Source organism: Danaus plexippus, chromosome 28 (assembly GCF_018135715.1).
Source record: "Danaus plexippus chromosome 28, MEX_DaPlex, whole genome shotgun sequence".
Taxonomy (NCBI): domain Eukaryota; kingdom Metazoa; phylum Arthropoda; class Insecta; order Lepidoptera; family Nymphalidae; genus Danaus; species Danaus plexippus.
This window is the reverse complement of record NC_083556.1, coordinates 1603252-1631115: the sequence shown is the minus strand read 5'-3', so window position 1 is coordinate 1631115 and position 27864 is coordinate 1603252. Positions and strand designations below refer to the sequence as shown.

Genomic DNA, 27864 nt, shown 5'->3' with positions numbered 1-27864 from the left:
GACGCGCTCGTGTCGACGCGCTCAGTGAGACGGCAGTCGTCTAGCGGTCAAGGCTCTGCCAGGCCGGGATTCAAAAAAAGTAAATTATAAAAAGCGCGCGTAACTGTCAATGTCAATTGATAGATTAAAAAGTATTTCGTTTTTATTTTTTTTCTTATTCCATTCAGATAACGATAATTTTCTTTAGACAATAACTGTGTGCGGAATAATGCTTTGGTGATTGTGAACGGATTCGTTAAACAGGTGATTATAAAAATAAATAAATTTCAATATAAAATATAATATTTTAACTAATAATTTACTGGTTATTTATTTAATGTTATATTATAATATGTGTCTTAGCGAAATGACGAAATTCTTAAATGAAACAATCATGCCTTGAATAAATGTAATAATTATTCCGTTGCTAGTAGCTAATGGTTGAAGGAATCTGCTTTTTATTCATAGATATCAGTGCTCAGTCGAGACGATCGGGAATAACGGCCCTGCAATCATAGGTTGTTGCTCTTCCTACTGCCATCCGAGATATAAAACCTTCTTTATAGAGGAAAAGCTCTAACCAGCTTTCAATCTAGTTATTTCGCCCCGTTTTTACGTTTAATAACTTACGAATATAAAGCACTGCATTGTTTTCTACATAAAATGTAATATTAATGAATAGGTAAGTCGTTCGCTGTATTATTAAAACTTTATTGTTCTCGTTTAAATATGAAAAATAAATAGAGTTACAATTTTTCATGCTTTCTTCCGTAATTCGATTTTGCGTGAGCTAAAAACACGTTCTAAAAAGTGCGGTCGTGGTTGTGTTCCGTTGTGTGAATGTGGGTCAGTGAAATGATCGAAACACGGTCCCGTATGGAATCTGACCCGGGCGACTGACGCCGGCACAGACCTACCAGCTTTGACCGACATTTGACGTTTAATAAAAAAAAAAAAACAAAGAATCCATTAACAAAAAGTACGAATCACTTGACATTTTACTTTCTTTTTGACACTTGTGTTATTTTAAATTTCGAACACTAAAGCTATAAGTAAATCGTTATGAAAGGTCCGTTTTTTTATATTATTAATAGTCCCGATATCTGCGAGGCGGAATGTTTAATATTTCAATTGACTTACTTTTAAGATAAGCTCGAGATAAGCAGGTTCTCTCCGAGGTCATTAACATCCGCACAGCCTTCGCATCGGTCGAGAAACACTTACATTTATCCGTTATTTAGATATTATATTAATGTTGGCATTATGTTTGACACCGTATCCTCAATTTTGATACGTGAATCAGCTTATTTTATGAAATTTAAACTTTTAGTAACGAGTAAAAAGACTTTAAATCGATTAAATTCACTATAAAGGAATTTAATTTAACTGTTTTTAATAAATTCATTTTCGATTAAATCTATTTTAGTAATTTATAGACTTTAAAAATAGTGACCTCTCAGAAGTAAAACCTCCTTGGTAAAGATAAAATGCTTTGTTCTTAAATTCTTTGCAATAAAATAAAAGTTGGAGTGGTAACTTTTATAATAGAAAACGCTTTTTTATGCGTTTACTTATGAATTATGAAAAGCACACAGCTGCTAGTGTTGCTATAAAATAAAAAACGAATACTGAAAAAAATAAGGAAAAAATAATATATTGCGTCTTGCAAGCGATTCGTGTAATCAATATTTTAAAATATCTCGTAAAAATATGTATGTTACATTATTATTCTATATTTTAAATGATAATAACATTAAAATAAAAATTTTAATGTGTTAAGGAAAACGCTTAACATTAATTAACATACAATGATGAAAAAATATTACAGATTAAGATTCCTATCACATCATACGAGGATACGGAAGTTGTTTTGGCGAAAAATGGCGGATGATATATCAATTAAATTTAATAGAGTTGCAATATTCTTTAACGAATAAATAATTTTACATCAAAGTTACCAAAAGTTATTATTTTATATTTCTTTAATATTAGACAAATTTTTGTGTTTAATGTTATTATAATAAAATGGCGCACTTTTTTATAGTTACGTTTTTTGATATATTCGGTAATACTCACTACAATTCAATGTAACTCCGGGGTATTTTCTTAGTTTAAAAGCTTACTGGTTCATGTTTTAAATTAATTAGGTACTAAAAAAAGTTTATATGTTTATTGGAATTGAAAAAAAAGGAAATTTACTTAATTTCAAAATCTTAAATCAATGTCTACAGGTTGAAAATATCTAACTATTTATTCACTTATCTAGTTAATAATAAATAAAGGATGTTTTTTAAATTATTTTTCTAGAAATCATTAATTCAAGAGTTTATAATGTCGTCAAAAGTCAAAACGATAACATAAATTAATTATATTAAAATGACTTTTATACCTTTTTTACGTTACATTATATGATCGAAAGCTATTCTGCCGTATGTTAAAGTCGACATCGCCGACGCCATATTTAAATACCAACCTGTAACACAATAGATATGAGTTTTTTAAAAGACAGAGATAAGAATATACATCACACTAACATAATTTTAACTTATAGAAATAAGAATATAAAATTTAAAAAATGTATATGGCTGTATGTAGTGGTGCTTTTCAAGAAAACTATGGTTTTTGGCGAATTTTGTTTTTTTTTATTGTCCTTATAAGTTTAAAACCCGCAAAGGTTTAAATACATCATAATCATTGTAAAGATTGTATACCTTTACATCTTGTTGTATTAGAATCCCGTTAGAATAGAAGTAATTGGTGCTCAGAAATAACCAGTTCCAAGGAATCTTGAACAGTTCCGCGATCCTGACTTCGTTTAATTAATCTAAACATAGACAAAAAACTTCAAGAGCTTCTTTTGGAAAATTTGGCTACCATAGACAAATTTGATATGAATAGAGGAAATTAATTCGGATTCATTCAAAATATTTTGTCAAATTATATGTTTTTTTTTTATTTTCTTAACTTGTTTATATTTATATTGGTTTCTTTTAAGGTTGAAAAATAAAAGTAAACATAAAAGGTTTATATTTGAATTACGAATTGATGTTTCTTTGAAGGCACTTTTAGCGATTCTAACGTACAGTTAAAATATAAGGAGAAAGGACATTCATAACTGTTTATTAATAACTTTGTGTCCTTTAAAGTTATTTTCGTATTTGGAATAAATGTTCAGGTCTTACACTGTGACCGCCTCAATAAAAAAAAAAGTTTGATTTAAATTGTTAAACAAAAACAGATACTTTTATAACAACGTAGGAATTATAGTCTTTTAGGTGTTTTTCGTGGTATAGTTACAATTAACCCAGATGTTATGAATTATATTTGCAGCGAGTTCATAGTTTGGTGATGGAATATGTAATAGATGATAATTTGGTCAGTGTATGTGTGTCAGTGTTACCGTTACTCGCGAACGTGTGAAAGTATTCACGTGCTACGTCTAGGACCTCAGTAGTGTCGTTTACATTATATGGCCTTTTAATATACTGCGAGTCGATTTACTCAGAGAAACCACAATATAAACTATTGGAAGAAGATTACATTTTAATTCAATTCCATAGTATTTTTTAATTTGTCAACATCGTCTAACAATGACAAAGTGTTCTAAAAGAGATGTGATGTTTGACTTAGTAAAGAGTATTTACAGAAATACAGACATGTATAAATAATTTATAGTACATTATATTGTCGAGTCTAAAAATTACAAATTAAATTAATATTTATTGAACTTTTAGCTCACAACCTCTTTGGTTAAAAAAACAATTTTTTTTTAATATCCTGACAGTATTTTTTTTTTCTGGTATTTTTTGTATAAAATTTTGTTAGCGATATATTAAATATATAATATAATGAACGACCGCGCTCTACAAAGCACGCAAGCCGTTATAATACAGACATAACTACAATTGTGGTAATTGAATAATCACTTACGAGTACAGTTATTATATATAATTGGCATGATTTTATGTTTAAATTTTTTTCGTAAATATTAATTTTGTTACTGGGATATATGAGAGTAACATTTATGTCTTGGCTGTGTGGACTGATTCTTTGCCTTTTTTTTAGAGGTCAGTATAGAAAAAAAAATACTGTAGCAAATATCAAATTAGAAACAAGCATAGTAACCTAAACGGGGTGAATAGGACACAAGTAAAATTTATTTTTCAACAGCGCCCATACAAATCTCAACTTGTTATTTAAATTAATACAATTTTTTACTTCATGTCAAAAGCTGTTTACAAAAAACTGTAGCTCGTAAACCTATAAAAAACATTACATTGACACAGAACCACAAGTCAGCAGGCGTTCATTGATTCTAATGTGGATACAGTTTGTATATAGATCATGTCTTGACAGATCATTCGTCTGTACGTTTGCATATTTAAAATATATTTCGTTGTTTATCATCTACCAACAAGCGGACGTGTTATTAGTAGCTGAACTTAAATAAGTCTAAATTATGAAGTATCCGAGTTACATTTACATCATAGCTGAATTGATTTTTCTAAAAATGAACTATTTTTCATATACTCAGTAAACTAATTTCATCGTGCAAAATCTTGCCGCCAATTGTTTTTTAATTGTGTTTTATTAAGACTAAAAGAATTAAATAAACCCTCGAAATAAAGATTTTATTCAGAACAATCACACAGATGGCATTATAACGATTACTTGATACAATCACAATAAAACAATTAATAATATTTTTTAATTTTGTTTCAGATAAAAATGCAAAGATAATTGCCAAACAGCCAACATGGGTCCTCCCCTCAACACCTGGCCCTACAGCCACCATCGAGAACTTAAAAGCGCTAGTGATAAAAGTAGTTTAGTTAATATTGTAGACAATTTACGTAATTTAAGTATAAATTTTACTTTTATATTTATATTTATACAAGTGTTTATAAATCTGAGTGCGGTTAGCGCGGGACCCGTGATACTCAGCTTGGACCATTTGCGCGGTAAGTTGAATAAATATGTTGTATTATCTTAAGAAAATCATTAAAAAGATTAAATATGTTTTGTATTAAATATTCAATATTTGGAATATGCAAATAAAACTCATTTAAAAACAAAAGAGACTTGGTTATAAAAACAGCTCTAAAATCAAATGTTGGAACAATCGTTACACATAAAGAACACAAACGATTTATTATCTGTATCATGTATGTAAGAAAAGTGCAAGTTAGTTAAAAATGGCCACATCCAAAGTGTAACGAATTATCTGTTCTCATGAAGAATGTGAAAGAGAAAAGTGAAAATATTTGGACTTTTTGTTTTTATTGTTTGGCGCCTTTTATCATTCTCAACGTATTCAGCACATGCTATACAGCCATTTTATTGAAGAAATATAAATGTCACAGATTATTAAGTTGTATAAAATCAAGTTATACTGTTCACGGTTTTTAAAAAGGATAAAATATGTTGTTTTTAAGTCACCTTTATGTCGCCTTTGTATATCTCAAAGTCAATGACAGTTATAAAACAATTTGAATATTATAAAAACAGAATTGTTATTTCAATAATATTTCTTTATTTTTAACGGCAAATTAATTTTTCGTTCTCAAATAACAAATAATATTTACATTATTTTATATGATCGAACTCATTCATATTAAAATTAATGGAAATAACCGATTCACTAATTAAATTTATTCAAAGTATAATGATTTTCTTTCAGTTAATTCGCTGATCATTATCTAAGCGAGTCAATGATATTTAAATGCTATTATACTTAAATAAAATCCTGGCATCATTCACTTCAACCTGGCAACGTTTTCTACTTTCACTTCCTTCGTCATCTGGGTCAAATTTGTCACTTGACTAGAGTCCACTACCTTCATATTTTTTTTTTAATATAACATAAATACTATACCCATTAATATTTCTCACATTAATACTATTTGTTTTTATTATATATAACTAAAAATCCTATCAATTTATTCTCTCTGAATAATTACGTTGTAATCATAACGAAATGTCATTCTGTTTTTGACACATCTGTCCGACATGTTTTTATTTTACGTTTGTCGTTTGATAATAAAATATTAAGTTAAAATGTCATTCGAATTTATGTTTCGATTAACTTATGGCATTAAAATTTTATAATAAATTAATATATATAAAATATTTAAAAACTTAAAAGTTGAAGGAGTGAGTGACTAATTTTTTTAAAATTGAAAATTATAGTATAAAATTAAAGATATCCCTTCGTGTTGCCTTCACACAGTACTCGTGATTATAATTCGTCCAACAAAAAGAAGTCGACATTGGCAGAATATCCCACGATTCCGGTGTAAATTAAGCCAAAGTATAAAAAAAATATTAAAGACAATTGCATAAGAATAAAAATTTTCGACCTAATTAATAAAAAATACAGACAGATATTATAAATTTAGCATCCGAATTTCGCAAGACATTTTACCGAAATGTCAAACGTTAAACAAATCTTTACATAACAAAAACGTTGAGTCAGAGGTCGTTGACACACATTTCACTATACTTTGTGACTCGAGAGAAATTGACTTGTCACATATTAACTACCTGTTGCCCACGACTTTTTCCGAGAATTTGGTTTATTGCCTTAATACATATTACAAATTCTTTGATCCTATTTGAAATGGAAATTAAATATGTCATGCGCGATTTATATAGACGGACACTCACAGTCAAAATATCTGTTTTTTCCGTTCTTATTAATCTATTTTTGTTTATATAAATACTATTTGCTACAAATTTTAATTTTAAGATGTGAGTGAGTAAATACCGTATGAAAACCAAGAGATGTGTGTATTTTTTTTAACTATGTACTCGGGTGGTAATTGTACCGTTTTTTTTGGATCCGCATATATAATTTTTTTCGTTACTATAACCCTTAGTAATTATTTTTATCGTCTCTACAAAGATTGTCTTATATACATCATTCGTAAAGAATTTAATGTCCGTAGCACCTGACATTTAAAGTCGGCCGATACAGCGGTAAACAACTAGTATTAAAATATTATTTACAGGCTATATTTTTCATAAATTATTCTATTGCTTCCTTCATTATATCTTAACACTTTATCTATAAACGGAGTGTGAAGTTTTTTTTCATTTGGCGTTATATATTACCTTTCAAATATGAAAATGTTTGTACATTCGTGGCTATAATAATAACTTGATATTTGTCTGAGGGGTGTTTTTGAAGGGAATTTATTATCTTTCTCTTCAAAACTAGTGGAGTCACGATCTCTTTATAACTTGGACCAGCTCTAGACACTTGAAATTAATTACAGTCTTTGATTCTATTGTGTCCCAAAAACCACACATAGCTTCCTCACTACCATCAAAATAAGTATCTATTAGTGGAATCATATAAGATAAGGTTTTGGAATTGACGACTCCATTATTTATAACGATTAATCTGTTGAGATGCCATGTTTTCTGACGTGTCAGAAAAACTTTTGGTTTGATTCGTAGTTCAATTTTGTACTTCTGTCTTTTATGGCAAGGAATTGTTGTAACTTGATACGGTGTTTGTTATTTATGGCGGGAGAATCCTATAACTAATAATCATTATCAGCCTATAGGAGCCCAATGCTGGGCAAAGGCCTCTTCTCACCTGGAGAAGGTTAGAGCATTAATCACCACGCTTGCTCAAGACGGGTTGGCGATTTCAATCTTATAATTTAAATTATAAGACCAGGTTTCCTCACGATGTTTTCCTTCACCGTCTGTCAGTGGTGTTTAAGTACTCTTAGAAAGTACATATGATTCGGAAAAGATCACATTGGTACTTGCCAGGTTTCGAACCCGCGCCCTCACGGATGAGAGACGGGCCTTTAACCTCCAGACCACTACGGCTAACTAATAATATCATTATTAATATTTAGTGTCTCATTCAGTGTTAGACAAATAATGTATAAATCAAATATATCCTATAGTAATCATTGTCACTCCTCAGATTTTTATTTTTATTTTTTTACTTTCAAAAGTCTTTATTCTATACATATCTTCGCTTTACGAGCAAAAGTTAGTTTCAAAGCAATAAATTTATCTATCCCAATAACTACACTCCATTTAAAAAGTATTAGAACCGAAAATAAATTACAATTTTTTCATAAAAACACTTATTTAATCTGTGACCACAAACTGGCTTTAAAAAAAGTACCGTTTAAAACGTCAAGGTGATATTTTGACATCTGACATTTTAAATGGGGCTATAAAGAATAGTAATGGAATATATTGATGGCAAAATAATTATATAAGGAAAAATGATTCAAAGAATAACATAGTATAGTATATATTGATCTGGGTTAACAATAAATTATTGATATTCTTAAAAAAATACGATGAATAGCATCTTTTATACCTAGAATAATATTCACAATTTTTTTTTTTGTCACCGTAGGTATTCGTATTTAGAATTGATTTTTTTTTTAATTTTAGAAGTTAGTAGTTTTAATACAATTCGTTTATACATAATTAAAAAGTTTTGAGAAGGAATTATTGGAATAAATTATTTATACTAATACAGGATACGGATTGAATATTGTCTTTTATTTTTTAATGTGTGTCGAAGGAAGCAAACATCGAGTCTGCGTATAATTGCATTTCTAGACGATGTTATATTCCTCTGACATCAACTATACTAGTATATATACGTAGTTAATTTAAGACCCAAAATTAATTAATAAATAAGGTGCATTTTCATTCATTTTTTATAAATACATTTCAGATACTAAATGACTATAAACAATAAGATATATTATTAATATCTGAATGTTTTTTACTTTTGCAAAGTATTTGCATTTGAAGAGTTCACTTTTTACCATATTCGTTCTTTTTCAAGTTGAAAATTATGTTGAACTGTTTGTTCTTTGTTGGAAACTTTCAAATAACTTAATTAGGAAATTCTAATGATATTCACCTTAATTTTCTAACTCTACAAAATAGAGCTTCTTTTTGCTTGAATTTTTTAGTTGTTTGAAATGTTATTAACGCCATCTATCGTATTTTATAGGTATATCAATTAATACAAGTATGTTTAAACAGATGGCGCTGCTATCTGTAGATTGTTGAATGTCAAACATTAAATTCTGGATCAGTTTAAAAATAAATAAACCTAGCAATAAATCTTTATACTTATAACATTGACATTAAATTGATATGTAATTAATATATTTCCTCTTTTTCAGGCTCGGTGCCAATAGCTAGAAACATAAGGCATTTACCATGCATATCAAGGAAAACTGCTCAAGAGGGACTCTGCATGTTCGCGATAGACTGTCTTAAAGCAAACGGAACTCATTTGGGAACATGTATAGATAGGTTTTACTTCGGTTCCTGCTGCCAGCTGACAGATAAATCTGCTATACCAAATATAGCTGCCAACAATATTGAGGATAACGCCATAGACGGCGCTAATTTCGTACATCCGCTCATAGACCACAAAATCCATAGTCAAACAAGTAAAAAACCCGATAAAATAAACGCGAACACAGATAGAGAGAATGAAAGACCAATACAAGAAGATATCGCTACTAAGAAACCGTCAACAGTTCAGGATGTGACTAGCTCTGACAAAATGGAATCGAAGTCTGATGAAACGGTATCTATTAACCATATAACAAGTGATATTAGGACCACAGAAGCTGTCACAGCTGTCAAAGAAGCTACTACACAATCTATGAAAGTATCCGTCAATGAAGTGACCGAGATTCCTGTTAAACTGTCAACATTCCAAACAGTATCCGCTGCTGGTGACACAGCAACTGCAGCTCCGGAAGCCAAACCCACAAAACCACAAACACCAGAAGTACCAGTCAAACCAACAAGGAAACCGGTGAAACCAACGTATAAACCTAGACCATATAGACCCACGAATTTCACGAGACCTCCAATAAGTCCTAAACCGAAACCGACGAAGCCTGTCGCATTATTCAATACAACAAGGAAGCCGCCTTACCGACCGCCCCCGAAACGTAACTCAACCAAAAAACCCCTGCCATCTCCACCGAGACTTAATATAACAATCATACCTCAATCCACGAGTTCACGACCGACATTTACAAGACCTTCCTCTAGTGTCATTACATATATCAACTCAACATCGCCCAAAGTTGAAGAGCCTGCAGAAACAACCATAAAAACAACTCTATCAACAGATACAACAACATTAAAGACCACAACTACGACAACACCTCCTCCACCACCACCAACAACGACAATTGCATCTACTACCACATCTACAACTACAACTACAACAACTACTACTACTACCACCACAACCCCCCCACCATCCACAACAACTACACCAATACCAACAACAATGATCATAACAACAACAGAATCAATCCCAACTGCAACAGAACGCGCCACTATAACAACAGAAAATATCGTAACCGAAACTTTACCTATAGAACCATCAACGGAGAAAGCAACAGAGATACCAACAGAAAAAAATACCGAGCGAATTACTACAGAACTCGTACCAGAACCAACAGAAGAGAAGGAGAAAGAAACTGTCACTGAAAACGTCACGACAGTTGTCACTGAAAAGGTGACATTACAGGATGTCATTGAAAAAGATACCGTAAAACCAGCTACTGAAGTTGATAATCCTGTGACAACGAAGCCTACCACTGACTACCCTCCCTTTGTAACTTGGACCAACGAGGCAAGTTCAAAAGCACCGGCTACTGTCAGCGACGGTGAGTACAAACTTGTTTAATGTCTCAAATAAACTGAATATGCAAAGTATGTTCCGTAAACACTACTAACAGATACGTGATTGAATACAGAATAAACATTTTAATTTACGAGTATACAGAACTAGAGTACTTTGACGTTGAATGATATCTGACACAGGCTTCTAACTTAGAAAATACCAAGACTTATCAAATTAGTTACACGTTGTCACATTTTATGCTTATTTCTGTATCTCCAAATCATTCATTCCTACTCATATTTGTTTATTTCACACTTGTTCTGTGGTTTCCACTCATCAAATCTCATCAGTCATCGCCACTCGGACAACGTCAGCATAGGTTCAGGACATTCGCCAAATATTCAAACCACACTTCATGTATACTAAAAGCTCACAGGACACGAGCTGATTGTAATTCACGTCGCTCGAGTTCGGGTCAAGAAACTAATTATTTAAAACAAAACCTAAAGATAAAATCATTTCGTTTAACTTGTGTTTGTTCCTAAATAGTTAAAAATAGTTCCTGTTTCAATATCTCTCTTACATAAACTTATATGTATTCATATAAATCTGGTGGCTAATTGTAAGGCTGTGTCTACACAGGAATATGTTATGGCGTGACAGATAAATGACTGTTTTAAATACATATAGATAGGTGCATACTACATACATATAGGTCTTGTATGGCTTGTTTGAGACACGAGTATGAATGTTGTGTATTGGACACTTTAAACATGAATTACGTGGCGCGGGACTGTTTGAGACACTTACTAACAAACTTGACAGTTGATTACATTGCAATAGAATTATATGGTGAAAATTAACTGTGTAGACGTTACGAAGAAAAGTGATTGTTGTGAGTGAATGTTTTATTTTAAAATAAAAAACGACAATAGTATAACACATATTCAGAGAGATTTATGTGTATGTTATTTACATGCCTTATATATAATCGTGGGAGAGCCTTTTTTAATTTCATTTGATTCTACTTTTTACACAAAGAATTTTTGATCGAAACACCCTGGAATTATAATATTATGTACTATATTTACTTATTCAATCTGTGAGACAACAGAATGAATGTTAAAATAGGGAGACATATGTATGTTATTAATTTTACGTCAAAATTAAATAATATTAATATTTTATTAACAAAAATATGTTAAAAAACGAATCCTCAAATAATAAGTGATTCATAGAGTGCTGTTTGAACTTATTTTTTCACTCGCGATTGATGACTGAGCTTACAAACTCATTACCAGTAGGGTGACACTCGTTCAACTTAAACATATTTATTATAATTCAATCTTAATAATATATGCATTGAATGAACGAAAGTCCGTAATGTCTCTCCCTCAACTGGTCGCCCTACACGTCTGCTTCTACGATTAGTCATCGAGATAAAAATTCCATTCCTATTTCTGAGTCATTAATTAAAAGATTTTAATAACATTCGTTTGATAAATAACTGAAAGCAAGTTAGTAATATATTTATTACGCGTATAAAATTATATAATTGATGTGAAGTGTGGAATGGAATATATTGATTGTTTTATATTATAATATAGATATAATTCTATTGAGTTGGGGTGAAAGTTCAAACTATCTGTCTAGAAGTTTTTACCCAAATAAACAAATGTTGAAAAGCAATATCTTAGAAAAAATCTTAGTTGATCTTTGGACATACAACAGTGTATTTGTCATGGCAATAGTTAACTACCATTACGCCTTGCTTCACCTGTCCCAATTCTTGTTGACATCACAAAGATATAATATAAATGTAAAAAATATATATATATTTTATATGTTTTTGAGTACAGCTGATTGCATAACGAATAATGTGTGTAGGTGAATCACAAGTGAAGTAGGAATAGAGAGTTGTATTGCTTGTGTGAAATTGCCACTTTCTATACTGACGAAGTTTTGTTTATTCGGAAATGAATTAAAAAATAACAACAAAAGGAGGTTATATATATAATGTGGATAGCCATAATGTAATATTTCTTTCGGTTTTCATTGTAGAAATAGTTTGTAATCAGCTCATTTTTTTACAACTGTCTGAGATATGACTTAAGAAGAGAATATGCATATCATGCATTTTGCTTCAAGTCACTAAAACAAATTATACTATCGAATAAAATATTTTTTTCTTATTAATTAAGTTTGGTCGAAACTTGTAATTTTTTTTGTAACAAGTTAAAAAAAAATAGAAATAGGCTTGAAATACGTTTCTTGTTTCTTCTTGTCACTTGTAATTATGGTAACCTATAAATATTTCCCACTATTGTATCTATTAATTTTAAAACTATATTGTTACATTAAATACAGAGCAAAAAGATCAATTAAATATTTTGACATATATATAAATAATAGTTCCAAAAGAGAAAAGGCCGCAACGTATCAGATAATGGAAACGCAACACACTCCACGTGTTTCCTTTATAGCGTATACCACATTTCGTATTCGTTAGTCCGCATATAAGAAATTTAGAGACATTTCTTTTATTTCACTATTAAGATAAACACACACACACACACACACACACACACAAAACACACACACATACACAGACTATCTGTATTTTATACTATTTCACACAGTAAAAGTTAGAACGACAATCTAATAATAACTTTAGTCGTCACGACAAACGGTAAATCGTTACACGGCGTTCGTGATCATCGGGAACCTATTTCTTCATAAACTAAAAAATTGTCAACTGTCAATATAATTTAATAACTTTAGTACATTCAACTTAAAAAACACGATTTGACATAATTTTAACGAGTGCTGAAGTCTATGTAGGTTGTAAATAAATTAGTACTACTAACAAACTAGGTACTTCTTAACCCTTATCATGTTACTATTGATAAGGAACATTAATTTAAATGATAGGTATCTTTTTTTTAAATGAACGATGTCTGTAAGAATTAATTCGTGGTTGAATGTCAAAGGTCGATTTTAGAATGTACGAATGATGTGTTGGCTGAGTATTAGGTTAGAGGAATTATTGTATGATTCTTCGTGACGTGTATAAGTCGAGGCGGAAGATGGTATTAATGTTCAAAATATATATATATATATTTATTAAACGTGTGTGATGTTATAATATTTATAAAATCTGAACAAAATTAGGTCAAAATGCGAAGATCAGACACGAAGCGGCCCAAGATAACTCACAAATTTGTTAAACATAAATGTGTAAAAAATAAAAGCCCCAGAAATTTTAAATATTTTATAAACAATAAAAATATTTTCCATATATGTATATATTCCAGACTGGTCACCAATCACACCTCCTGACGGCTGGGTCTTAATATCTACCATGTCTCCCAAACCGGAAACAACAGTGAAACCACAAACAACAGAAACTGAAACAACACAAAAACCAACTTCGGTTCTAACTGAAGCGACTTCAATTTTAACATCAACTTCAACCACGGCCTCGCCAACTTCAGGAATTGAGTTTGTTGTGAATGTGACATTGTCCCCTACAACCCCCACTCCCACCTCAAGTATGGCGCCAACAACAAATGTCACCTCGGACGAAACACAAACAACAACAACAACAACACTAGCGGGTAAATGAGTTATTCTTATATTAATATGTACTTATCTATATATAATTTGTTAATTTATTAAAAGAATTAAAAATATATATTTTATTCATGTTAGTGTATTTTTATTGTATTTTTTTTTAAATTGCGATAAGCAAAGATTTCAACTCATTCAGAACAAATTACAAACATACATTAAAATCTAAATTAGAGAATTAGGCAATAGAATTATACAGTTTTTTCATAATATTGTACCCTGATTGCTGTTCCGAAAAACGTAGATTTTTATACGGTACTTTAATTAAAATCCGAATATTTTTTAAAATATGACAAATACTTTTTTAACAGCTCTGACTACTATCGCGAACGTGACAACCACAGAGGCGACAACCACTATTACAACGACCACAGAATCTTACAATATGTCGAATTACAAAGAAGGTTAGTATTAAAAAAAATATAAAAAAATATTAGAGATATCTTAATTATGAATTATTTTAGATTCATTAATCAGTTAATATGGAACGAAATTTTAAAAACTAATCAGATTTTAATCAGAAAAATCAGAAAAATAATCAGTATTTTATATTCAATATATCAAAAATAGAGATTTTTTTTTAATAAAAAATATATATTATAACATAACCACCATATTAAAATTATAACGATGACAAAAACACGTTAACTGCAGATATAATTGTACATCTGGTTTTATAACCTTAAACCTCTTCCTTGTAGAGATAACAAAAAACAACACGAAATATTTTATAATTTTGCAACAAAAATTCTAGGCTTCTAAATATAAATCAGAATGACAACTGAATTATTCTGAAAAATGAATTCAAATAGAGAAATAAATTGATAATTTTTTATTATAAATTTAATTATAAGACGTTTTATTAGTCGATTAACGTCTCTTAATGACGAGATTTGATTTTTTTTTCTACGATTGAAGTAAAAAAAAGTTTTATTTTCCATCAAATCGATCATAGAAAAGTAAGTGGTGTTACTGGCAGTCAATTAAATAAATTTAAAAATATATATATATCAATCTTCCTTTTATAAGAATTTTTATACGGGTATTCAAATATTTAAAAATATATCATTCCCATCACAGACAGGTCAAAGAACTAACAAGTAAAACACATGTAAACATTAAAAATATAATAAGATTCGAACAAAGACTTCTCAGACGGTATCCGACCGACCGTAAGGAAGCACTGTATGTAATTATTAAGTTTTTTTTATTGCAATTTGGACCAAAGAGTTTTTATAACGTCATTCTGCCAATTCAATTATATATCATAGTTTGTGTTAAAAAAGTGTTCGCTTACAGAATAGTCAATTTGATTTTTAAATCAAGATGTTTTATCAGCTGCCAGAATTAAACCAGTTCAGTGATTACAAGTGTTACAATTTGTTTGTAATTTATGAAAATTCTCGATCACATTGAAATATAAATAGCAAGACCGAAAGCATAAATATAGCAAAGAAGAAAATCGTTTAAATTTACGTTTCTGTAATAAATGCACTTCAAACATTAAAGTGATACGAGTGTTAAAAACATCGCGACTAATACTCTCCTTGCCAATCACTCCAACTAACTGTGACATATGTCAAAGACTTTGAAACTCTTTGGTCGGCAAAGAGTTTTACATTAATGACCAAGGAGGTAACAATGATTATAAACTCAACGTTGCTGATGCTGGCAGTATGCGGTAGGCGCATGTGGCCTCAGGCGAGGATCGTTGGTGGGGCGAAGTCCGGCTTCGGGCAGTGGCCCTGGCAGATATCGCTCCGACAGTACAGGACTTCGACCTACCTTCATAAGTGTGGGGCCGCTTTATTGAACGAGAACTGGGCGATCACTGCCGCTCATTGTGTTGACAGGTAACGAAAAATTTTAAACGTTTAATTATTACGTAAATATATAATTTTATTAATATCCGGAAAATTCAACGAACAAAAATCAAAACGAACCAATAAATAACTATAGCATTATCAAATCGTATTTAAAATACACATATAAATACTAAGTCGCATTCAAGTAGGTTTTGGTCTCATCGCAAAAAAAAAAGCACTGGTATATTAAATGTCCTTAAAGTATTTTGTATCAGAATATTTTTTCATACATATTAAAATCTTAAATAAGGAAACTAATTATTATCATAATAATCAAGGAAAATACGTGATAAATTACTCTCCGTTGTTATTACATTGACCTTATTTGATATAACGTTCGCATTGTAATTACATCGTTTACCTCAAATATAAAAAGATATGTGATTACAGTTTGTATAAGTGCGAACAACAATGAATAAAAATTTGTTCATTATAAATAAATTAACATAATTTTTTCGTTTAATCCCTTTTGCATCAAATAACAAAGATAATTATAGTGACATTTCGTAACAATGTTACATAATCGTAAATCTTATTAGGGACCAACTGCATTTGCAAAATACTTCTAATCCATAGCATACATCACTGAATCGGTTAATTTTTTTTTTGATATTACCTATGACGAAATGTATAAAAAATTAATACAAAACAACAGTTGTAACTATAACCTCCTTTCTATCTCAGGGTTCCTCCATCGGAGTTGTTGGTGCGTCTCGGTGAATATGATCTCGCGAACGAGGACGAGCCCTACGGCTTCGCTGAGAGACGAGTGCAGATAGTAGCCAGCCATCCTCACTTCGATCCGGCTACCTTTGAATATGATCTAGCCTTACTGAGGTTAGTTCCGCTATATATACATCCGATAATACAAAACCATCTTAGAGAATCAGCTAATATCTATACAAAACCCTCTCGCATATCATAAATCGTTATCTGAAACCATCCCGTTACAAATCACATATCACTCAATAAAATCCTAATCATCACATTACCCATGATAATATTCAATTTCGTTCTAAGCCACCTTACATCACATTATGAAATCAGCTCCATTAAATTACAAAACATTTTCTAAAACCATTTCATAACCATCGTAAATCACACTCCGAAACCATGTCATAGACGTCATACATTATATTCTAAACCACTTCATAACCACACAAATTAAACCATTCCCTCCACAGGTTCTACGAGCCGGTTACATTCCAGCCGAACATTCTTCCTGTGTGTGTCCCTGATGATGACGATTCTTACGTCGGACGAACAGCCTACGTCACGGGCTGGGGACGTCTCTATGACGGTACGGAAAGATAACAGTAGATTAACATTAAGATAATTAATTATCATCATTTACTCATTAATTGTTACATCTCTTTCGTTTTCAGAGGGTCCCCTCCCGAGTGTGTTGCAGGAGGTGGAGGTGCCTGTGATCAATAACACAGCCTGCGAGAGCATGTACCTCGCGGCTGGTTACAACGAACACATACCGAACATATTCATTTGTGCCGGATGGAAGAAGGGAGGCTCGGACAGCTGTGAAGGTGAGATAAAAATTCCCATAGACAATATCCGCTTTACTCTACCTACGCCACAGAATGATGGGATCTGAGACCTTCGCGGGTATTCATTTAAATGAAACTAATATTTTTTTGCGATTACTACGAACTATGTTATCTCGTCTGCCCGTGATCAAATTGGCAAAGTAAACAAAACGTCAGAAATATGTAGCTAAGAATAATTAAATATCGCGTCGTACATCAGAAAATATTAGTATCATTTCTATGCTTTTGGCATTCAGAATTCAAAATTCAAGACACACTCCACACATCACCTACTACATATCACAAAATACATGGTACTGATCACAATGTTATATCACAAAAAGACACTATGAAACACATCACACACTACAAGCTAAGTACAGCCTCATTCCCATTCATCGATCCATTCACTCATTCATTCATCCGTTCACTCATTCACTCACTCCCTTCACTACTTCACCAGGCGACAGTGGTGGACCGATGGTGGTTCAGAGAGCGAAAGACGATCGCTTCGTACTGAGCGGAGTTATCTCGTGGGGTATCGGATGTGCGGAACCCAACCAGCCCGGGGTCTACACAAGGATATCCGAGTTCAGGGATTGGATCAACCAGATACTACGCTTCTAACTTGCTGAACCCTAATTAAATGATCTTGAAGTGTAGTGAAATTTATTTTTCGTATATTTACGCACGGTTGGACCTGTTCTGTATTTTTTTTTTTGCTCTGGATTCTTTTCTGATATTTCGGATTACGGGAACGAAGACAACTAAAATAATTATATCAAATCGAATCTCCGTAAACCTCGAATATCTCTGTCTGTCACATTTACGTTGGACAGCGAATGTATTGAGAGTAAAAACAGAAATTAGATGCATAATAAAAAAATATAGACTTTACGAATATTTTGTAAGGAAAATTTAACTAGTAACGTATACAACGAATTTAATTTAGTTAGCTGTTATTTTGGCGAATATTTTTTTAATTTTTTTTTTTTGTAATATATATTTATTTTTTTTAATTTAAAAAAAAACTAGATTAAGTTAGGTTATTGATAATGCCGAATTTTTTTGATTATTTTTATATAACATTCCGTCCTTTAAATAAATAAAACAATTTTGTTGTAAATAAATGCATTTATTAATATTTTTTTTAATATAAGCCATAATTGTAAAACGGTTGATTTTTTCGACCTCAGTGAGTATTTAAATAAACATCTTTAAAAACAGCACTCCTTTTTTCTTTTAAACGTTTAGAAAATACTTACATATCTATTGCACAGATAAACCCACTTACACGAAGCTTGTAGATAGGTGATCCTTGGCCTCTCATTAGGCGTTAACCTATAGAGCCATACTTTCATGGGTTTCCACTCCCTGGCCTAGATTACGGACCTTTCTTACAATGCAAAACACGCTCACTTTGGTAAGCCTTTTGGTCTCCTGACTATCTCGAGATTCGTCCCCAAAGCATACGACATTCAAGCCAAGGGGCAGACTAATATGAAAGACCGCGTCATATACAGAGCAGAACTAAACCAGACCCTTGCAGTAGCTGTACCAAACCTCATTCTGTATTGCCACACCGTTGGGAATGAAAAAAAATTAAGGTCCAATCACGCACGCAGACTTAAACGACACACTTCAAGTGGAAAGGCGCGTTATGAAACTCGAAGACTTCCCTTATTGTATAGGAAAGGGGACTACCAAAGGCGTTGGCGATATCGAAATTTGTTGCCAATGCCAGCAAAATGCCAAACCTACCCTCTAACATAGACAAAGCGAGTATTAACATCCGACTCGGAACACCATCGAGATCTGTGTTACATAGTCTAGCCTCGTGTTGGCTGGATGAAGCCCACTAACCATCACTCCGTATGCCTCAGATTTGATTTGAGCATGTCTTTACTTCTAGGGAAGAGGATGTGTCCCGGACTTTCCAGAAAAACCGGTTCCAGATTTTTCTTCAGTGACTCACGGACTGAGTCACACTATGATCACCCCATTTATCTCTATACACTACCTAGATGAGCTTTTCCTAAGCTCGAGCCCTGATTTCATCAGGTTCTACAGTGAAAGCCTTACGATGGTTCCATACTCCCGATGAGCTATATTTTCTCGGTAATAGCATAGGATGCCTTGTTCGGGTCCAAAGTTAAAGGCAACGTGACCTTTAGACTGTTTCGGGCATCACAAAACTTAATCGCTCCACCAAGCCTGTTTGTCTGATAAGGATACTGATTGCTGCCCCATAAAAAAATGTTTTTATAGGTCCAACTTTAATTAACATGGACATGTCACTACCAATTAACTTCTTGTCAATTAATATTCTGGACACACCACGAGCAACTAGGCTAGTTAGAGCCTTTGCCATCTTTATTTTTCAATGTACTTAAATTTTCAACATCTTTAAGTAAGATGCTGAATATTTTGTTTTCCTCTACCAGTTTCGTCGTAAACCCAACTCTCAGTTACTGAAAAATTGTAGCAAATTTCAACAAGTTGAATTGCTTCAAGTGAACTGACTACAATGACTGTGATCGGTTTGAAATAACTTCAATGAATAGTCAATATCATTAATAGTCAATATCATTAATAGTCAGGTCTCTGGTCATATATACGCTGGCCATATCTGCCTACCACTATCCGTTACATTCCTTATACTCAATAATTCTATCCACTGGTTACATTTTATGGGATATCTTACAGAATTGTATAAGTTTTTTTACCCTGTATTACACTAAATTATAATTAAAATTTATATAAATGTATTGCTTTCAAGAGTAGAAGCCTTACTCACTTACACTTCACTTATATAATTTGATCTCAAGCAGTTCCTATCATGATATAATGGTTTAAAGTATGGTTTTAATTAATTCAACAAATAATAGAATTAATCTATTACAAATAAGTATAATTGATTATAAAAAAAATTACATGTTCATCAATCTTTCTTGCTATGACCAGTATCAGTTGACACCTGATCAAACCCGCTTTACTTAATGACATCAATTGTGTGACTATATCATACTAAGATAATTGTATAAATTTTTACTAAAACGGATATGTCCCTGTTGGCTAAATGTAGTTCATAGAAGGTACATTAACATATTGTTTAATTTTAAATATAAATCTTAATTTCAAGAAACAAGTTAAACAGTAAAAATATATTTAACTTGTGTGTACTACTTGTAAATACATGTATTAAGAGTGTCGAAGTGATTTTACAGATACCTTTTAAAAAAAAAATTATGTGTAAACTCTTTATATAATACTATTTATTAATTTAAGTGTAAATTTATTTATTTACCTTAATGACATGGAGAATGTTGGATATAAGAAGATTTTTTTCAGGTTTGTACCATCAGAATTCAATATATGCTTGGTTTAATACTGTCAGCTAGGAGAAAGAAAGAAAATAATTAACATATGTAAAAACATTAATTGTGTATAAACTGTCAGATCACAGACGAGAACTGGTTTTGGACATTGTCCATTGTATAGTTTCAAAAAACGACAATATTGGAATTAAGAACATGATGAAAACTTTATGACGTTTGCGTTACATGTTACTTGTGTGCTTTGTCCATTTAGAAAATGCTGACGGTCTACTAAATAGTTAAATTTTACATTAGTAATGAGTAATGACCTTTACAAACATGGTCGGTTTAGTATACAATAAGAGTATATCTAAAACTGACTAGATGTCGCTTTTCATAAAAAGTTACAGCGCCATCTAGTGTCATTCCAAGTAATGAAACAAGGAGTTCTAAATCACGCTAATAAAGTTTTTCAAGTTCGTGAATATATATACAAAATTGAAAGCAGGACAAGTGTACTCGCTTCGGCAGTACATATACTAAAATTGGAACGATACAGAGAAGATTAGCATGGCCCCTGCGCAAGGATGACACGCAAAATCGTGAAGCGTTCCACATTTTTTTGACAAATTTAATACACGTACATTATGTATTAGGATTTATAACTTTTATTTCAGATCACATGGTGGGGATAGATCTGTAGGTGTGACAATGGATATTTGTGTGTTTGTTGTTTTAAGAATATAATTATGTATTTTCTTAGGAATGTCACAGAGGATTGTTATTATTCTTACAGCTGTTATTATCGTTCTTCAGTAAAGGGTCGCACAGTGGTCACAACAACAACAACGTGTAATCCGATTTAATTTTCGATACAGCAGAGTATGGATCGAAATTATTAGGACCTAACAATAAAATTGATGATAAACATTTTCTATAATTAATTTCTGTGCTGTGTGGTTCATCTAAAAATTTGGTTATATATATCTGTATTGTTTCTCGTTTTGGTAGATTTGTTTTTTTTTTTTTGGCTCATTACTAGTAATATGATGTCACATTATAAAATCGGTGGCCAGACAAAGGGCTATGGCTTGTTTTCGTCTGCTGTGAAAAGATATTTTAAGTATTTTTATATAGTTTTCATGAGACCTTTCATTATTCTATGAGAGATTTTCGTGGTAAGACTTCTGTGAATATCTCAAGAAAACTCTAACGGGCAAAATTCTCTAAGAAATAATTTATTGTACTGAAACTATTGGGTCCAGTAGACGAACATGTGCTCTAAGTAGTCTACCGTCTAGTACCTACTGTGTTTGTCCTCTCATTAAAAGTCTCATTTCTCCGAATCACTGAGACAATTGTAAACCGTTCCAAATAGACCAATTTTTATGGACTATGACCATACTCAGTCCCGTTTGTTTGTCGATAATCAGTTTTTAATAGGCATATAGTTGATATATATTTTTAATGCTGTGTACCACCCTTATCTACTTAACAGCCTTCTTGCACTTTACTTACACATTTACCGATTAACTTTCCACGCGTCTGTGTTCAAGAAACGAAAACGGTTATATTCGTACGTACGTATGTTATTAGCGTCCAAAATAAGATAAAATTTTTAATTTTATTTGGATTGACAATGACAATATAACACATGCACATGCTCCCACCGGCGCAAACTGGAGTGTTTTTCATTATTTATCGCCGTTGACTAACCGAGTAGCGTGTTTACCGTTCACGAAAGTAATCTCTGACCTTTATGAGAATCGGTCGGATAGGTTTACAATACGACCATAATATATAAAACTGAACACCAGGCGGCGCTTGTCTAAGAAGCTGTGATGCCATCTAGTGTCGATATCATTGACATTGTTATTTTTTAATGCTGAGTGATGTTCTGAATCACGCTAACGATGTTTTAAAGGTTCCTGACTATATAGACGAAATTGAAAGCGCGACAAGTGTACTCGCTTCGGCAGTACATATACTAAAATTGGAACGATACAGAGAAGATTAGCATGGCCCCTGCGCAAGGATGACACGCAAAATCGTGAAGCGTTCCACATTTTTTTGACAAATTTAATACACGTACATTATGTATTAGGATTTATAACTTTTATTTCAGATCACATGGTGGGGATAGATCTGTAGGTGTGACAATGGATATTTGTGTGTTTGTTGTTTTAAGAATATAATTATGTATTTTCTTAGGAATGTCACAGAGGATTGTTATTATTCTTACAGCTGTTATTATCGTTCTTCAGTAAAGGGTCGCACAGTGGTCACAACAACAACAACGTGTAATCCGATTTAATTTTCGATACAGCAGAGTATGGATCGAAATTATTAGGACCTAACAATAAAATTGATGATAAATATTTTCTATAATCAACTTCTGAGCTGTGGGGTTCCTCTAAAAATTTGGTTACACATATCTGTATTGTTTCTCGTTTTGGTAACTTTGTTGTTTGTTTTTTTTGTTTTGGCTCATTACTAGTAATATGATGTCACATTATTCCATCGGTGGCCAGACAAAGGGCTATTGCTTGTTTTCGTCTGCTGTGAAAAGATATTTTAAGTATTTTTATATAGTTTTCATGAGATCTTTCATTTTTCTATGAGAGATTTTCGTGGTGAGACTTCTGTGAATATCTCAAGAAAACTCTAACGGGCAAAATTCTCTAAGAAATAATTTATTGTACTGAAACTATTGGGTCCAGTAGACGAACATGTGCTCTAAGTAGTCTACCGTCTAGTACCTACTGTGTTTGTCCTCTCATTAAAAGTCTCATTTCTCCGAATCACTGAGACAATTGTAAACCGTTCCAAATAGACCAATGTTTATGGACTATGACCATACTCAGTCCCGTTTGTTTGTCGATAATCAGTTTTTAATAGGCATATCGTTGATATATATTTTTAATGCTGTGTACCACCCTTATCTACTTAACAGCCTTCTTGCACTTTACTCACACATTTACCGATTAACTTTCCACGCGTCTGTGTTTAAGAAACGAAAACGGTTATATTCGTACGTACGTATGTTATTAGCGTCCAAAATAAGATAAAATTTTTAATTTTATTTGGATTGACAAGGACAATATAACACATGCACATGCTCCCACCGGCGCAAACTGGAGTGTTTTTCATTATTTATCGCCGTTGACTAACCGAGTAGCGTGTTTACCGTTCACGAAAGTAATCTCTGACCTTTATGAGAATCGGTCGGATAGGTTTACAATACGACCATAATATATAAAACTGAACACCAGGCGGCGCTTGTCTAAGAAGCTGTGACGCCATCTAGCGTCGATATCATTGACATTGTTATTTTTTAATGCTGAGTGATGTTCTGAATCACGCTAACGATGTTTTAAAGGTTCGTGACTATATAGACGAAATTGAAAGCACGACAAGTGTACTCGCTTCGGCAGTACATATACTAAAATTGGAACGATACAGAGAAGATTAGCATGGCCCCTGCGCAAGGATGACACGCAAAATCGTGAAGCGTTCCACATTTTTTTGACAAATTTGATACACGTACATTATGTATTAGGATTTATAAATTTTATTTCAGATCACATGGTGGGGATAGATCTGTAGATGTGACAATGGATTTTTGTGTGTTTGTTGTTTTAAGAATATAATTATGTATTTTCTTAGGAATGTCACAGAGGATTGTTATTATTCTTACAGCTGTTATTTTCGTTCTTCAGTAAAGGGTCGCACAGTGGTCACAACAACAACGTGTAATCCGATTTACTTTTTGATACAGCAGAGTATGGATCGAAATTATTAGGACCTAACAATAAAATTGATGATAAATATCTTCTATAATTAATTTCTGAGCTGTGGGGTTCATCTAAAAATTTGGTTACACATGTATGTATTGTGTCTCGTTTTGGTAACTTTGTTGTTTGTTGTTTTTTTTTTTGGCTCATTACTAGTAATATGATGTCACATTATTCCATCGGTGGCCAGACAAAGGGCTATTGCTTGTTTTCGTCTGCTGTGAAAAGATATTTTAAGTATTTTTATATAGTTTTCATGAGACCTTTCATTATTCTATGAGAGATTTTCGTGGTAAGACTTCTGTGAATATCTCAAGAAAACTCTAACGGGCAAAATTCTCTAAAAAATAATTTACTATACTGAAACTATTGGGTCCAGTAGACGAATCTGTGCTCTAAGTAGTCTACCGTCTAGTACCTACTGTGTTTGTCCTCTCATTAAAAGTCTCATTTCTCCGAATCACTGAGACAATTGTAAACCGTTCCAAATAGACCAATGTTTATGGACTATGACCATACTCAGTCCCGTTTGTTTGTCGATAATCAGTTTTTAATAGGCATATAGTTGATATATATTTTTAATGCTGTGTACCACCCTTATCTACTTAACAGCCTTCTTGCACTTTACTTACACATTTACCGATTAACTTTCCACGCGTCTGTGTTTAAGAAACGAAAACGGTTATATTCGTACGTACGTATGTTATTAGCGTCCAAAATAAGATAAAATTTTTAATTTTATTTGGATTGACAATGACAATATAACACATGCACATGCTCCCACCGGCGCAAACTGGAGTGTTTTTCATTATTTATCGCCGTTGACTAACCGAGTAGCGTGTTTACCGTTCACGAAAGTAACCTCTGACCTTTATGAGAATCGGTCGGATAGGTTTACAATACGACCATAATATATAAAACTGAACACCAGGCGGCGCTTGTCTAAGAAGCTGTGACGCCATCTAGCGTCGATATCATTGACATTGTTATTTTTTAATGCTGAGTGATGTTCTGAATCACGCTAACGATGTTTTAAAGGTTCCTGACTATATAGACGAAATTGAAAGCACGACAAGTGTACTCGCTTCGGCAGTACATATACTAAAATTGGAACGATACAGAGAAGATTAGCATGGCCCCTGCGCAAGGATGACACGCAAAATCGTGAAGCGTTCCACATTTTTTTGACAAATTTAATACACGTACATTATGTATTAGGATTTATAACTTTTATTTCAGATCACATGGTGGGGATAGATCTGTAGGTGTGACAATGGATATTTGTGTGTTTGTTGTTTTAAGAATATAATTATGTATTTTCTTAGGAATGTCACAGAGGATTGTTATTATTCTTACAGCTGTTATTATCGTTCTTCAGTAAAGGGTCGCACAGTGGTCACAACAACAACAACGTGTAATCCGATTTAATTTTCGATACAGCAGAGTATGGATCGAAATTATTAGGACCTAACAATAAAATTGATGATAAATATTTTCTATAATCAACTTCTGAGCTGTGGGGTTCCTCTAAAAATTCTGGTTATATCTGTATTATTTCTCGTTTTGGCAAACTAGTGTTGCTAATGACTGGTACCTAACATAAATGTTGCTTTATTCAATGTGACGTTAAAATCTAATGGTGCCTAGGATTGGTGGCACATCACGATTCTTTGATCAGGTTTGCTGTAAAGGAAACGAATAGTCGGAATTTATGTAGTTAAAAAGTAAATGATAATTAAATTAGCACGCGCGAAACTCTTAGACGTCATAACATAATATTAGTAATGTATTTATAATTAATATATTGTTCTCTGCTTTCAGTTATTTATCAAACGAATGTTATTAAAATCTTTTAATTAATGACTCAGAAATAGGAATGGAATTTTTATCTCGATGACTAATAGTAGAAGCAGACGTGTAGGGCGACCAGTTGAGGGACAGAAGTTACGGACTTTGGTTCATTCAATGCATATATTATTAAGATTGAATTATAATAAATATGTTTAAGTTGAACGAGTGTCACCCTACTGGTAATGAGTTTACAAGCTCAGTCATCAATCGCGAGTGAAAAATTAAGTTCAAACAGCACTCTATGAATCACTCATTATTTGAGGATTCGTTTTTTAACATATTTTTGTTAATAAAATATAAATATTATTTAATTTTGACATAAAATTTATAACATACATATGTATCCCTATTTAACATTCATTCTGTTGTCTCACAGATTAAATAAGTAAATATAGTACATAATATTATTATTCCAGGGCATTACAATGAAAATTTTTTATGCAAAAAGTTGAATCAAATGAAATTAAAAAAAAGGTGTGTGTGCGATTCACACACGATAGAAGTGAAACTTCAGTAAATCGAGAAAAGAATGAGATGAATATATATAACAAGGGTAGGATAATTACAAAGTTTATTCGTTAAAAATGAAAGTATGTATTTTGATTAATTTTAAAAGATATTTTATTTAACATATGTTACATAATTTATTGCTCAAGTTCCATATTTTCAGTTTCAACAAATGATACAAGAGGCTTATACATATTGACGACACATTTCGGCATTAGTTTTCGGCATCTTATAAAATTTATTATTTAGCACAACAAGATATAAAAATACTGACAAACACACTGTTAAAGAATAACAAACCACGCTGACATCTTACTACAAAGCTGTAATACGCAGCCGCATACAGTGTAAAGTAGTATTAGCTCACGTACTTTTCACATATAGTAACACACGTTAAATGCTCAAATACAAGCAAGTATTGAACAGTGTGCTCTCTCGCTTTGGCTCACTAATTACAGGCGACTATGCTTAGAAGACGGGAGTGGGGACGCTACGAAGTATGGAACAAAGAGGAGACACCGATAATATAAAATAGTATGTATATTTCTGTCTCATTCTTTACCGGCTTCATTCTACACATTTTTGTATTTGTGTCTTTTACCTGTCGTTTTTTCCGTTGCATCAGGTTTGAAATCACAACGATTCTAAAGAAGTTTCACTTCAATAATTTAGTTGTGTATACGCAACCTGTTAGCTAATTAAAACTATCATAAAACTTTTAACTAAAAC

General features: G+C 32.1%; 1 protein-coding gene and 4 non-coding genes across 5 annotated transcripts; all 5 read left to right on the top strand.

Annotated features, from left to right (window-relative positions):
- Positions 1-23: 23 nt before the first annotated feature.
- Positions 24-18893, top strand: LOC116776360 (serine proteinase stubble). Its single transcript, XM_032669562.2, has 10 exons — positions 24-243; positions 4702-4940; positions 9159-10673; positions 13945-14247; positions 14572-14664; positions 15936-16113; positions 16810-16962; positions 17310-17425; positions 17511-17666; positions 18130-18893. The coding sequence occupies exons 2-10, from the start codon at positions 4736-4738 to the stop codon at positions 18291-18293; spliced, it is 2883 nt and encodes a 960-aa protein (XP_032525453.2). The 5' UTR covers positions 24-243; positions 4702-4735; the 3' UTR covers positions 18294-18893.
- Positions 18894-21498: 2605 nt separating this feature from the next.
- On the top strand, positions 21499-21605 carry LOC133319796 (U6 spliceosomal RNA). The gene has a single exon (XR_009753291.1). It is a non-coding gene; the product is annotated as a U6 spliceosomal RNA (small nuclear RNA).
- A 1341-nt stretch (positions 21606-22946) lies between these two features.
- LOC133319795 (U6 spliceosomal RNA) lies at positions 22947-23053 on the top strand. The gene has a single exon (XR_009753290.1). It is a non-coding gene; the product is annotated as a U6 spliceosomal RNA (small nuclear RNA).
- Positions 23054-24401: 1348 nt separating this feature from the next.
- LOC116776422 (U6 spliceosomal RNA) lies at positions 24402-24508 on the top strand. Its single transcript, XR_004353924.1, has one exon. It is a non-coding gene; the product is annotated as a U6 spliceosomal RNA (small nuclear RNA).
- Positions 24509-25854: 1346 nt separating this feature from the next.
- On the top strand, positions 25855-25961 carry LOC133319794 (U6 spliceosomal RNA). The gene has a single exon (XR_009753289.1). It is a non-coding gene; the product is annotated as a U6 spliceosomal RNA (small nuclear RNA).
- Positions 25962-27864: the final 1903 nt, after the last annotated feature.